This window comes from Nematolebias whitei, chromosome 19, assembly GCF_014905685.2.
Source record: "Nematolebias whitei isolate Nwh7 chromosome 19, NemWhi1, whole genome shotgun sequence".
Classification (NCBI taxonomy): domain Eukaryota; kingdom Metazoa; phylum Chordata; class Actinopteri; order Cyprinodontiformes; family Rivulidae; genus Nematolebias; species Nematolebias whitei.
The window spans coordinates 33,109,546-33,123,583 of record NC_056516.1 but is presented as its reverse complement, the minus strand read 5'-3'; the positions used below and the strand labels follow the sequence as shown (position 1 = coordinate 33,123,583).

At 39.9% G+C, this 14,038-nt stretch overlaps 1 protein-coding gene across 1 annotated transcript; it reads left to right on the top strand.

Annotated features, from left to right (window-relative positions):
• The first annotated feature begins 2,122 nt into the window (after positions 1-2,122).
• On the top strand, positions 2,123-8,786 carry LOC119425503. The gene is made up of 6 exons (XM_037693031.1): positions 2,123-2,318; positions 4,824-4,969; positions 6,882-6,946; positions 8,241-8,405; positions 8,489-8,593; positions 8,676-8,786. The coding sequence occupies exons 1-6, from the start codon at positions 2,196-2,198 to the stop codon at positions 8,720-8,722; spliced, it is 651 nt and encodes a 216-aa protein (XP_037548959.1). The 5' UTR covers positions 2,123-2,195; the 3' UTR covers positions 8,723-8,786.
• The last annotated feature ends 5,252 nt before the right edge of the window (positions 8,787-14,038 follow it).

Here is a 14,038-nt window from a genome sequence, read left to right as displayed (position 1 = left end):
ATGCCTGCAGCCTCATCCAGCTCTCTCTGCTAACCCAAACATATGATCCCTGGCCAGAGTTCACATTCTCAGCCATAGTAGTTAAAAACATCCATAACCTTTGATGAAAAATTCCCTAACAATGACATGTTTTTCTTTTTCTTCTTCTTTCAGCTTTTCCTTCTTCAGGGGTCGCTACAACGAGTAATCTTCCTCCGTTTCACTCGGTCCTCTGCATCCTCTGTCCTCAATCCAACTACCTCCATGTCCTCTCTAACTGCATCCATGTATCTCCTCTTTGTCTTTTTCCTGGAAGCTGCATTTCTAACATCCTTCTACCAATATACCCACTGTCCCTTCTCTGGACATGTCCAAATCATCTCAGTCTGGCCTCTCTAACTTTATCTCCCAGTTGTTCAACCTGTGCTGTACCTCTGATGATCTCATCAAAGTTCATGCTCAATCATCCAGGTACAAAATCCAATAATGCTCAATCAGGTCATCTGGACAGTTTCTTTTTTGTGGAAAGACATTTCGCCCTCTATCCGGAGGGTTTCATCAGTCACCAGCAAAACTAGCAAACTGGTTGGTCCACTAAAGAAGTGTACTGCTTAGTGGGGAAAACCGTTTACTTGGGACTCCTCAGACTGATGAAGCCCTCTGGATAGAGGGCGAAACGTCTTTCCACAAAAAAGAAACTGTCCAGATGACCTAAAAGAACATTATAGTATTTTGTACCTGGATGATTGAGCATGAACTTTGATGCTTTAAAAGAAAGTTACAGTACTTTTGAAACACAAGCGCCACCTTGTTCTTTTAGATTTAAATGGTGAGAAAAGTCATGATTTATTACCATGCAGAAATATACTGTGAAAACTTATGATACATGGTGCTGCTTTGACAAATACTCTGGAAATATATCTAAAATGTTATAACGGTGCGAAGACCAAGCTCATTAGCCCAGTAATCTGTTGACGGTCCCTAAGCAAACCATCACTCCTTAGAGGAGGGACAGACTGAGAGCAGCTGACAGAAATCAGACTGCCTGCTGAATCCACGGAGCATGAATGTGAAATATCCAACATAAAACTAATTTTACCACTGCAGCACAAACTGGATAATATCCTTATATTTAAGGCTGAATTCAAAACAAAACTCCATGAACCTCAAATACGGGTGTCTGTTCTATTGTTGCTGTTGTCTGTGAGAACAAAAAAGGTTAAATCATGACATCTGGAACAGTTTCTTTGAGGGAGGAACATTTGTTGTCTATGAGGTAACATTACATTCAGTACAGTATTGCGAGGGAACGCAGAAACTTTTGCGAGGGTATGAAAAAAAAAATAAGAAAAAAATCCCCCTTGTCTCCTCCGGGGCTCAGTGGCCTGAAGAGTTTAACGAAACAAATTTTAATAAACAAAAATAAAAAGGCTGGCATGGTGTCAAACCTACAATTACTTGCAGATAACACAGAGGAGAACAGGATCCTGCATGAATAAATCACAGATGAGCAGAGTGGAACTGAAGGACTGTCAGGACAGGGACTGATGAGAAGACTGGAGGCAACTGAGCTTAATGGGACAGGGAACAGGTGTGAGTGGGCGTGGCAGGACTGAGGAGTGAAAGTTGATGACGTAAAATTACTAAAATACAGAAACTAAACATTAAGAGAAATAAAAAGTAACATAAACCTCCAAATGGAAAACTAACTGAAAAAAATTGCAGATCATGGCAACAACAGGCTGGCAGTTCTGGCAACCCTGAAACATTTTTTTTATCCCAGACATTGCTCAATCTTCTAGTTTCTCTCAGCTGTTGTGGCACTCAGCCTTTATGTTTGTTACAGCTATCAGTCAGATCAAATACCCAGAAATTTTACTCCCACTTTGACTCCTCAGTCCCAGAGGTCGAATAAACAAAAAGATCGATGCGCTAACTCAACAGTTCCGTTACAACATCAAGGAATAAGCAAAGAAAACCTTGGATGTGAACCTTTTTTTTGTTTGTTTGTTTGTTTGCTTTAGCTGTTACGAAAGGGCAAACTGTACCTAAAATCCCATCTTGCGCAATTACAGGAAAAACCAAAGGTTGTAGCCAAACTCTGTCAGGTTAAAAATGCGTTCATCTCGTTGGATCCATCAGTTTCATTCCTGACGCGTGCAGAGAAGTTACAGTTTGAGTGTTTTGTTGTTAGTTTAGCAGATTCCTTCTGAAGCATGATGAACCTGTGGCTGAGCTGTTTTCTCCTGTTTGCGTCGCCGTTTCTGAGCAGCTCCGCTCCGACACCTGAGGAATGCCAGGCGCTGGTCACACCTGTGTCTCTGGCCAACTCGTCTGTGGTAAACCTTCCATTTCTTACTGGTTTTTGAAAAAGATGGCCCCTTGGAGTTTTTTCCTCGTTAGTTGAAAATTGATGTAAACTGTACACTGGAATACAATTTTACTATATTATCAAGTTTGCCTCTAAAACTTTTAAGCAAAATTTTTTTTTTCCACCTTAAACTTCATCTGCAAAGTCAAGTTTGTTAGAAGTTTACCTTCAAAGCCTTTTTGTTCAGAAAGAAAAACAATTTTTGTTCAGTTTTTTTTAAAGCTACAAACTAAACAATGCCATGCAAAAATGTAGAAGTTTAATATTAGCTAATGTAGCATTCTTTCTTATTTTCTTTAGCATTTTTTGTTGTTTTATAAGCCTGAAAAAAAAAACAAGGCTTGTAGTGGCTAGCTATTAGCCTAGCCTGAAATAAGATTTCTGCCCTTTTCTCACTAAGACACTAAATACTGATAACTATTTGACAAAACATCACTGTAAAAATGACCATACTATCTCTTTAGGAAAAATCTGATAAGTTTTGTCTTGGTATAATTAACAAGTTAAGTCTCCTTTTAGTGGATTTTGTCCTGGTGGCAGGAACTTATTGTAGCCAGGAATGCAGAGTGATGAGGAGCTCGAGAAATAAGAAAAAACTTATTTTAAACGCAACAAAAAGGCAGAAGTGACAAACTTAGCTGTGCATTATTGGTGTTTATCTGAGGAAGGTGTAACTAAAGAGATTAGCGCTAACACAACCATGACAGGTGAACAGGGTGCAGGTGAACAGGGTGCAGGTGCAGGTGTGAGTGGGCGTGGCATACCGACTGGGCAAGAGTGATTACTGGCTGGTACAGAGAAACACGGAGGGGAAGAATATATAACATATCTAAATACAATAATCTCCAAACAAAAACACCAGACTATTAACAGACACCTTAGAGTTTTATAAAACCACTAGAAGGTGTATTTGTCACGTGACCATGTGATTCACTGCAGCAACGGCGGCCGTTACCAAAAAGGGCAAACGTCTGCTCTTGGTGCTTTGACTAATTAGCCCAGAGTAAGGGCTGACTCTGTTAAGAAAAAGGTAAAAATAGTATTAATAATAATAACAAAAATGCAATTAATGTAATATAATAGTATAATATAAGACTGTATAAATGTCAGAAAGCTGTGAGTTCTGTGGTTGTTAGCAACAAAAGAGAAAAATGGGAATGTGATCTGACCAGAACTGAAGCTAATAATGTAACTACTTTAAAGTAGCCTATAAAACTGATGTATAGATTTTAGATTATAGAAGTGGCTCATAGATCATAGCGTCTGTGGCAGATATTGCTCTGCTGTACAGGCTATATCGTGCTACAATTAAGTACAAACTATTAAGTAGTACAAATGGGTATTTCCTCTGATAACAATTAATCTGCTGTGTTTGCATGAATTATGAAAGTATACTTTGTAAGCTTTGGTATACATTAGACACTGATCACTGCAATTAGCTGCAACTACAAAGTAGTATAAGCTACAGGACATGGGCACCGGCGACACCCGTGACCCAAAATGGAAGAAGTGGGTAAAGATAATGGATGGATGGATGGATGGATGGATGGATGGATGGATGGATGGATGGATGGATGGATGGATGGATGGATGGATGGATGGATGGATGGATGGATGGATGGATGGATAGTATAAGCTACATAAACACAATTTACACATTAAAAAAGTTAGTTTCAAATTCATCAACCAGATGAAGTCATAATTGTTAAATCAGCTAAAAAGTCTTGAAATCATTGGAATTCAGTCATTAATTATTGACTGACTCCAGGTTTAGTTTATATCATCATTAATTAGACCCATTTTTTTCATTCAACCTTTATTTAGACAGATAAATCCCATTGAGCCTCGAGGACTCATTTACAAGAGAGACCTGATTTCAACAAAGAATGATGACAACAGTGGACAACAATAGACAGTTATTAAAAGGCATACAGATTTATGTATTTATTTACAAATAAGATGGCTAAAAAAGTAACAAAAAAACAGATAGATTATAAGGCGAATGTAGAAAACTAAAAACAGGAACATGTCTGCATTGGTCCCTGCCAGGAGTCCAACAGATTCTTAAAGCCACTTAGAAAGGTCAAGGTTGATTTTAATTTAATTTCCTTCTATTGCAAACAGCTGTTGTATACAATGGTTGCATGAAATTAACATTAATTAAGAATTATATTAAGCTGTTGTAAAGATGTTAAAAAAGAATTGATGGCATAGATCCTGTTGGGCTTGCCGTTATTAAACAGTTGTTTTGTCAGCTGTGGGCAGCTGGACGCCATCTTAACTTCTTCATGATGTCACAAATGTAAACAATGGACGGGATGGAGGGTTTTAGAGAACTCTACAAGCGCAACAAACAAAAAACAGATCACGTGAACAAAAAAAAAGAAGGTTTACGTTACGATGAATTGGAGTCAGGGCAACAGTCAGAACAACAACTGGAGAGAGATATAACTCATGGTGTTTGTGTTTGCAGACGTTCGGCAGAGTGAACCTCCTGGTGGGATACTCAGACTATGACGCTTTTAAAACCATCATGAAGATGACGGACAGCGCCTGGAGGAATATATCAGCGTTGCCAATAAGCCCCACAGAGTTTCTCATGTTTCAGACGCAGAAAATGTGAGTCCACACCGTAATGTTAGTAAAATAATGTGTGAAATCACAGTTTCTGTGCTGTTATCATTCTGTGATTGAAGTACAGCCTGACACCACAGCCGCTCAGGAGCAAGTCTCAGTAAAATCATCATTTAAGGTTTAAACAACTCACAGAAAGTTTGACTTTACAGTTCACTCAGCATCTCTCACTGCACTGAAGGGTCTCTCTCAAGTCCTTTCAGAACACAAAGCGCACACTCTAACTTTCATAAACTTTATTATAATTTAGCAGAAAAGTCATCTTCAAATCTGGAAGCAAAGGGGTATTTTTTCTCTCATGACAAGTTTGAAGTATCAAGAGATATAAATTGTAGATTCAAGAAACACTGCAAAAATTTCAACATGTGATGATAAAAGCTTTCTGCTTCTCGTGAGTCAAGATGTTGTGAAATCTGATTTATAGTTTTTGTACAGCGGCTGTTTGTTCGAGGCTTACTTTTCAGTCTGCATTAATTTGCTTCTCGTTAACTTGACAGTCAGGGAGTGAGACACAAGTGTGTGGTTAGCAAAACGACCACAATGAGCCATTAGCTGTGGCTGTACACTTGATGCTGGTTGTTTACACCTCTCATACTGTTTATGCATCTTATTTTAGATCGAGGAAAGTTGGGATTTTGGGCTGTTGCTGCATTGACAAGTGAAATATTTATTTCATCCAAAGGACTTCATCAGTCCAAGGAGACACAACAAACTCAGTCCCACAAGCAGCGCACACACATAGTGGACCAACCAGTTTGATGGTGATAAGATGGTTTCTGGAGTCCGCCCTCTCCCCCTTCGACTCCTCTGAAGCAGCCATGGCCAAAGCGGTTCAAAACATCTTTAAGTCAGGTCCTCTGGATGTGAACCAATTTGGCCATGGCTGCCTCAGAGGAGTCGACAGGAGAGAGGGTGGACTCCAGAAGTCATTTTATCACCATCAAACTGGTTGGTCCACTATGTGAGTGTGCTACCAATGGTACTGAGTTTGTTGTGGCTCTTTGGACTGAAGAAGTTTTTTGGATGAAAGACGAAATGTTTCAACACAAAGAAACCATTCAGAGGACCTGTTTCACCTGGATTAGTGAGCATGAACTTTGACATGAGAAAGCGACTCGATTCAGAGCATCCAGTCAAAACGTAAAGAAGTCCTGACAGCAGAATTCAACCATTTCAATCTGTCTTTATTTGGATTTGAATACACTTTATGGCTAATTCAATTTATTATTTTTATTCATTGCAGTCTTGTTTGATCCGGATGTCACAGTTTAACTCAAATGTTGTCATAAAAGTCTATAATTTCTAGGTAAACTAAAGTGGATGTAAAGGTCATGGATGTTTTTCACTTATTAATGTCAAATGTTATTGAACCATATGTGTGTGTTAAAGTTGTTTTGTCTTTGCAAAATGGAGCCTGTGCACCTGATAAACTTCAAGGCCCCTAAGCTGGAAAGCAGTTGTCTTGAGCTCGTCTCTGTCTGATAACCGTTATAAAAAGACAATTCTTTGTGCACTCTTTGAGCAGATCTTGTGAGCAGGGATTTGCACGACATCTTGAATGTTTGTTATCAATGCTGCTCCTCTTGCAAGACTAAACCTGGGCTAAGAAAGATCTCCTTTCCTGTGTGACTTATTCATTTAATGACTTGACGATAGGGTAATTAAATTATCTAATGTAAACTCTTGCTATATTAATCTTGAAATCAGTTGTCTTCAAAAATCCACACTTAAAATCAACTGTTTGTTTTTTCGTAGTGTTTAAATGTCTGTAAATACTGTAGAAAGTAAAACTAATCATTCAAATGGGCTTCATCAGCTGAATAAATTTAAAGGCAATGAGATCAACTCCTCAGCTTTTTAAAGTCAGAAACTAAAGTTTGTTTTTTGTTTGTCCCAGAAATGGAACCTGCGTTGAAGTAAAATCAAAGGTGACGGTGGAGGGCGACACTGTAACAGCATCAGGTAGGTTTCTGATCTGATTGCACTTTTTTTTTTCCTCGCTCGCTCTGGTACGATGCAGATGCATTCTCTTCCCTCTCCTGTTCTCATCCTGCTTTTTGCTCTCTGTCCATGTATTGGAGCTCCTATTTTACACATCTTCCGAAATGAAAACTACTGTTATGTATCTGACTAACTGGACTTTTGACACAATCGACAAAATATTTTCAACTAAGCGACAGGGTCCTGGAGAGCCCTCAAGTTCCGCTGAGAATCTCAGGAGGACGCCGAAGACATATACAATCGGATTTGTGATAATAGGTTTCCTGCTTTTTGGAAATGGCTGGTTCCTGGTCTATCAACATACAAAGAAGACAGGTGCAGCTAATCTGGCCCTCGTCAGGCTGCCTGCTTGTGAAGGTTTGGTTCGTGCTTTGAAGACTCAAAATCAGCTGATTTGCGAGTTAAACCGTAAGATGGAAGTGATTTGTGAGAATCGCAGGCCACCTGCGGCTTTGGGACTCGCCAGCATGAAACGACCTTGGAGGGGCTCATAAGCACGGACCAGTAGAATGCACCCTAATCTGGCCGTTTCGGATCTTGAAAGTAGCAGCAGGACTCAAGACTGACAAGGAAAAATAATCTGCCTGAAAAAATCAACAGTTGTGGATTATCTGAATCTGACTTCCCCGGTTGGCCTCGAAAACAGGCTGACGTATCAATTTCTCCTGGGAAATGTGGAAACTAAGGAGAAGGTTTGTCTATCGCACCGCCCCTGAACTTCTGTGGAAGCCTATCAGAACTGTGCCGGCTGACCATAATCTTATCAGGACAATGGACTATCTGGAAGTGCTTCATGGACCACCTTGTCATCAAATGCATATGTAACGTGTTCATAAATGTGCTTGCTGGCAGAGTTTTTAATCTTAAATCGTGTCCCGATAGGACAAGGTGCGAAGAGATCTTCTTTGTAATACCACTATCCTATCCTCATGGCTTTGACCTTTTTTCTATCTAACAAATGTCTGAAAAGCATCAGAGGCCGCGCTATCATAGCAGCAGCTATGTGCACTCCGCTCATCTCTGTATCTCGGTAAAATTATAATAAAGCTTATTCTGATTCTGATAAAAACAAAAAAAATATACTCTTATTTATTTTGTCATTTTAATACTAATTTTATCTACTGTTTCACATTAGTTTATCATTTCTAGTCTGTCATTCACAGTCTTTGAACATTTGAGTTTGTATAATTCAGTTTTTTTAAGTGATATCAGTTTCATGTTTGTTTGTTTGTTTGTTTATCTTTTTCTCTGTTAGCTACCAACACGACTTCAGTGTTTCACGTGCTGCCGAGCTGCAAGGGCTGTCTAGTCTTGAGCGCAACCACCACGGGCAAAAACTTCAAAAATGTCCTCAAACTCTTGAAAATCGACAGCGCTTCAGAAACTGATGAGCTCCATACTCGCGTTCTTTATCTCTTTGGTAGGAAGAAACCTGCCAGACAGAGAAAAATGGCTCATGAAAAACAAAATCCATCAAAGTTGTTGTGGTTGTTTTGTTTCCAGGTGAGGGGTTGACCCTGAAGGACTCTGATCTGGAGCATTTTAAGAAGCAGGCGAGCTGCCTCGGCTTCTCTGGAGAACCGGACTTCCACTACAACCCTGAAAAAAGTGATTCAACGGTGCAATCAAGAGAAACTGCTCATCTTAGACATGAAACAAAGTTTATTTTCTCCTTTCTTTGTCTGTGCAGGTTTCTGCCAGGAAGGTGAAGGATTCAAGGTGCTGGATTCCCAATGACCCTCCAAACAACTACCGTATTTTTCAGACTATACGGCGCAATATCAATGAACGGGTCTGTTTTCATACATGAGACGCATAAAGCGAAACAAAACAGTCAGATAAGTCAAAGTTTATTCAACTCATTCATAATAACTCTCAACATTGTTCAGTTTTATCACATAAAGTTGGTTCGAGGTCAGTAAGCACAACCAGAGTTAATACATAGGGCGCACTGGATTATAAGGCTCACTGACGACTTTTTAAGAAAATTAAAAGATTTTAAGTGCGTCTTATAGTCCAAAATATACAGTAAATCAAGCCGAAACTCGTGTTTGTTTTTTAAAGGTTTTAAATTCAATCAGCTCTGCCTCCTGTTTATTACTTTTTTATTGTTAATTCCACTGTCTTCAAAGCGTACAACTCATTCAGCCTAAAATGGTAAATATTTGGCTAACTGGTCCCATGTAAGAAGATTAACGTCTAAACTTATTGCAGTTGGGTCGGTTATAAATAAAATACAGATTGAAAATAATTTGTGTGAATTGTGAATTTTTAAACACAAAAACAAGAATTAGTACAAGAACTCGGATCTATGATAGAGTTGTAAAGTAGAAACCACAGATAAACTTGGAACTGCTTTGATTTGACTGAGCAAGACTGAATTAGGTAACAAGACAAAGTCAGAAGGAGTTAGTGAGACTTGAAGAACCCTTACTTAAAACTGCCATCAACATGAGAGATGTCTCTCAGGTAAGATGAAAATGAAGTTGGCAGGTGTTTATTTCCCTTTGGACCAGAACTCTAGAAAAGTCTAGGTGTCTCCGAACAGGCTCAAAGTGAGGCCTAAAACACCATGAACCCTGGGCAGCCATTTGTATCTTGATGTGTGGAGCTGCAGCGGTTCTGGTCTGGAGATAAATCTCATCTGGTTGTCAGAGGAGCATCCAGTAGAGGTGCAGAGGTCGGTTCTTGTGTCGACTGATCTGGATTCAGAAGTACCAGACTAGAGATAAATCAACATTAGAGCATGAGTCTGAAGAGTTATTGTTTTTTTCTTGAACTTGCTGTGAACATTCTGGCATCACCCACAAATGGTTGGGAATAATCTTGGAGAAGCTGTGAGCTCGACTTTCGGTGTAAGGAATCAGTTCGTCTGTTTGGAGTCACCATCAGAGAAATGTACCAGCGAGACATTTAAAGGCAGAAACGGCAATTTACGACTTCTACCTGACCCAAACTGTGGCCTTGACGGCGGACTGATCTCAATTATCCGCGCTAATTAGCAGCAGCTTTGTGCACTTCGTCCATCTTTCGGACGACTGTACGTACATGTTCTCGTTGTATCTCGGCGCAATGATAATAAAGCTTATTCTGATTCTGGCTCTGATTCTGATTTTGATTGTTGCATCGAATTGGCTGACTATTAAAACTTCACTTTGATGAAAGAACTCTTTACATCACAGTTTGCACAGAACAGCAGAGCACGACTCTTGGAGAAAATATATTCTCACTTAATTTACTTAAATAAAAAGAACCACGCTCTATGGTAGGAGAAAATTGTTAACCTGCAAAGTCAGATTTTCAGGACAGGTTACACAGATATACAGGAAGTACACACAAGAAGACCAGTCAAGAGAATCTGCTACGAGCTGTGTGTGAACCTTGTTTTTATACTATTATCAGTTCAGCTGAGCTCACAGAGTCGGAGGCATCCTTGAAGCGACAGCCGCATGCCTGCAGCCTCATCCAAGTCTCTCTGCTAACCCAAACATATGATTCATGGCCAAATTTAACATTCTCAGCCATAGTAGTTAAAAACTTATGGATGTTTTGATGAAAAATTCCCTTACAATGACATCTTCTTCTTCTTCTTCTCTTTCTTCTTCTTTCAGCGTTTCCCTCTTCAGTGGTCTCCAAAGTGAATCATCCTCCACCATCTCACTCTGTCCTCTGCATCCTCTGTCATCACTCCAACTACCTCCATGTTCTCTCTACCTGCATCCATATCTCCTCTTTGTCTTTTTCCTGGCAGCTGCATTTCTAACATCTTTCTACCAATATACCCACTGTCCCTCCTCTGGACATGTCCAAACCATCTCAGTCTGGACTCTCTAACTTTATCTCCCAGTTGTTCAACCTGTGCTGTACCTCTAATGATCTCATTCCTAATCCTATCCATCCTTGTCACTCCTAAGGAGAACCTCAACATCTTCATTTCTGCCATTTCCAGTTCTTTCTCGTGTTTTTTTTTATCCATGTCTCTGTCTCCAGATCATACAACTTAGCTGGACTCACCACTGTCTTGTAAACTTTTCCTTTGTTATCTTCTTTGTTTTTCATCCCCATGTCCATTACATCTGAAACAAGCCCAAAGCAAATTCTAATAAAATTTAATTTTTATATTAAGTGGAGCATTAAGGCCAGTCATAATGCTCTGCTTGTGAAAGTACATCTGTTGGGCATCACTTTGACACTCAGACAATAATTCGTGTCACAATGTCAGACAGGACAAGGGAAAAAAAATAAAAAACTTTTCCTTTGACCTTTGATGACACCCTTTTGCTGCAAATCACTCCTGAAACTTTTCTCCATCCATTCCATTCTGCGTGGACTCTCTTTTTCACCTCTTCACCACTCTTTCCCATTTTCCTGGACAGTGAACCCCAAGTACTTGAAGTCCTGCACCTTTGTGACCTCTTTTCCTTGTAGCCTCACTGTTCCACCAGCCTCCCTCTCATGTACTCTGTCTGACTACAGCTGACTTCCATTACTCTTTTTTCAAGTGCATACCTCCACCTCTCCAAGTTCTCTTCCACCTGTTCCCTGTTGTAACCACAGATCACAATGTCATCTGCAAACATTGTAGTCCACAGGGATTCCTGCCTGACCTCATCTGTTAGTTGGTCCATCACCAGAGCAAACAAGAGGGGGCTCAGAGCAGATCCTTGATGCACTCCCACTTTTTTTTTTTTCATTTAGCCTTTATTTATCCAGGTTAGTCTCATTGAGCCACGAGAACTCATTTTCAAGAGAGACCTGTTTAGGGAGCACATGGTGGGGGTTAAGGGCCTTGCTCATGGGCCCAGAGTGGGGCGAATGAGGGTGGGGGCAAGTGTGGGTGTTTCACCTACCCCACCCACAATTTTGATGTTGTCGGGGCCGGGGCGTGAACCGGCGATCTTCGGATCACAAGCCCACCTCTCTAACCTCTGTGCCACCACTCTTCCACATTAAAGCTATCTGTCACTCCTATAGCACATCTCACCACTGTCCTGCTTTTCTCAACGACGACAACGTGTTCTGAAAACAATATTTGGAGTGTTTGGTGGGACTGATGTTTTCAGTGAAAATTAAAGTTTTGATCATTGTATTGCAAACATAAAATCAAACTTCCATAAACTAAAGGTTTTATGAAAATGCTGTGACTGACATTATTCTATCTCCTGGCTTTGAACCACCAGTGGCAGCAGGTCTGAGACGATGGCTTTGTCTCATTCATAATCGAGAGCTGGTATTGTGGTCTTGTGGGGGAGAAACTTATCATCCAGAAGGTCCAGATGGAGAAACGTTCACTAGGTGGGAAGTCAGAAAGAAACTCTGAGCTCCTCTTTACAGTAGCTGCAAAATATCCCTCACTTGCTGAACAGTTTCGCACCCCCCATCTCTCTGATTTGCTACAGCCGTATGTCCCACCATGTTCCCTGAGGTCAGCGGACCAGTTGCTCCTCACAGTTCCAGGAACTCGTCTTAAGCGCAGAGGTGACAGGGCCTTCTCTGTAGCAGGACCAAGACTTTGGAACGAGTTACCTCTGCTTGTCAGACTGGCCCCCTCCCTCTCGGTTTTCAAATCCCGTTTAAAAATTCACTACTATTCTGTAGCTTTCAACACCAGATGATCTGTGATTTGAACCTGTTTGCTCCACACTGGTTAGTCGTCATATTTATTATCTGCATCGTTTTTATGTTTATTTTCTGATTTACCTCATTTTGTATATTTATTTGTGTGTTGCCTGTTGTTCTGTCTGTACAGCACTTTGGTTGGCCTTGTCACTGTTTTAAGTGCCCTATAAATAAAATGGTATGGTATGGTATGGTATGGTATGGTATGGTATGGTATGGTATGGTACTTTTAGCTCAAAAGCTAATCCTTTGACTTATAAATCCTATAATATCAAGACTTTTAAACCTTAAAACCCCTCTAATATCTACTTTAAAACTAGTTTTGTACAAGCTCCATTGCAGATTTTATTGTTGAATTTCTTTGTGGGATTAATAAAGTATTTTGATTCCATTATGTTATAAGTTGCACCTCATATTGAAACTCACCAGTTGAAAATGAATCAATGCTGATTTTGTATTGGCTTCTTGAAGTGGTGTCCCACTTTGTAGTGCAATGTTGCCCACGCTCCCTTGTGACTTGAATGAAGGGTCAGAAAGACCCTGGGTAGAGTTAACACTGAGATCAAATTCAGCCTTAAACGCTTCATGTTCAATTCAAAAATGTTTTCTTGAGTATTTAGGGCTTCACAATTTGTTCCATGACTAAAAACAGGTTGAATGAAAGAAGAATTTTAAGGTAACTCACAAAGCATACATTACCTTTGGACTGACCCATGGCCAGCATCTGCCATGAACTACGATAAACCAAACATAGCATCTTCTTGAACTGAGTGATCTGGCCACACAGACCGAGCGATTTCAGGGGCACACTCCAAACAAAGAGGTATAAGCTGATGTTATAATGTTCTGATAATGACCCACAAGATCATTTAGCCCAAAGGCAGCAAGAGGGTTAAATATAAAAATACATTGTTGCATGCTGATGTCTGCTTGATAACACAACTCAGCAAAAACTTACTGCATCTGTTTACTTGAAAGGCTTAACAACAGTTGATTGTGGTTTGCCTTCTTTAGCTGATGTCCCATTTTTTTATTGTAGAATACTATAATTTAACCTCTATACCTTAAGACTCAAATGAAAAGTCTGTGGGACTTTGGGTAAGGTTATAACTTTCAGCCTTAAAGGCTTCATCATGGAGGTTTCAGTGTTCCAAAACTTTCCATGACCAAGACCAGAATAAACTAAATCAAAAAAGGATCTTGAGTTAACTCATTAAGGTATTTTGATTTATATGTGGAGTTGTTACATTTTATTGTATCTGTTGGTTCTCATCATAATGTTGTGTTAATGCAAGCAGGTGACAACGACTGCATTCCCTTCAGGACATTAAAGGTATTATCTAATCTTAACTTGAGTACACAGTTTTTTGGACTGACCCTGGGCCATCTGGGGGCCCCTGAGGCATTAAATACCATGTGGCTGCTCTCTTGCTT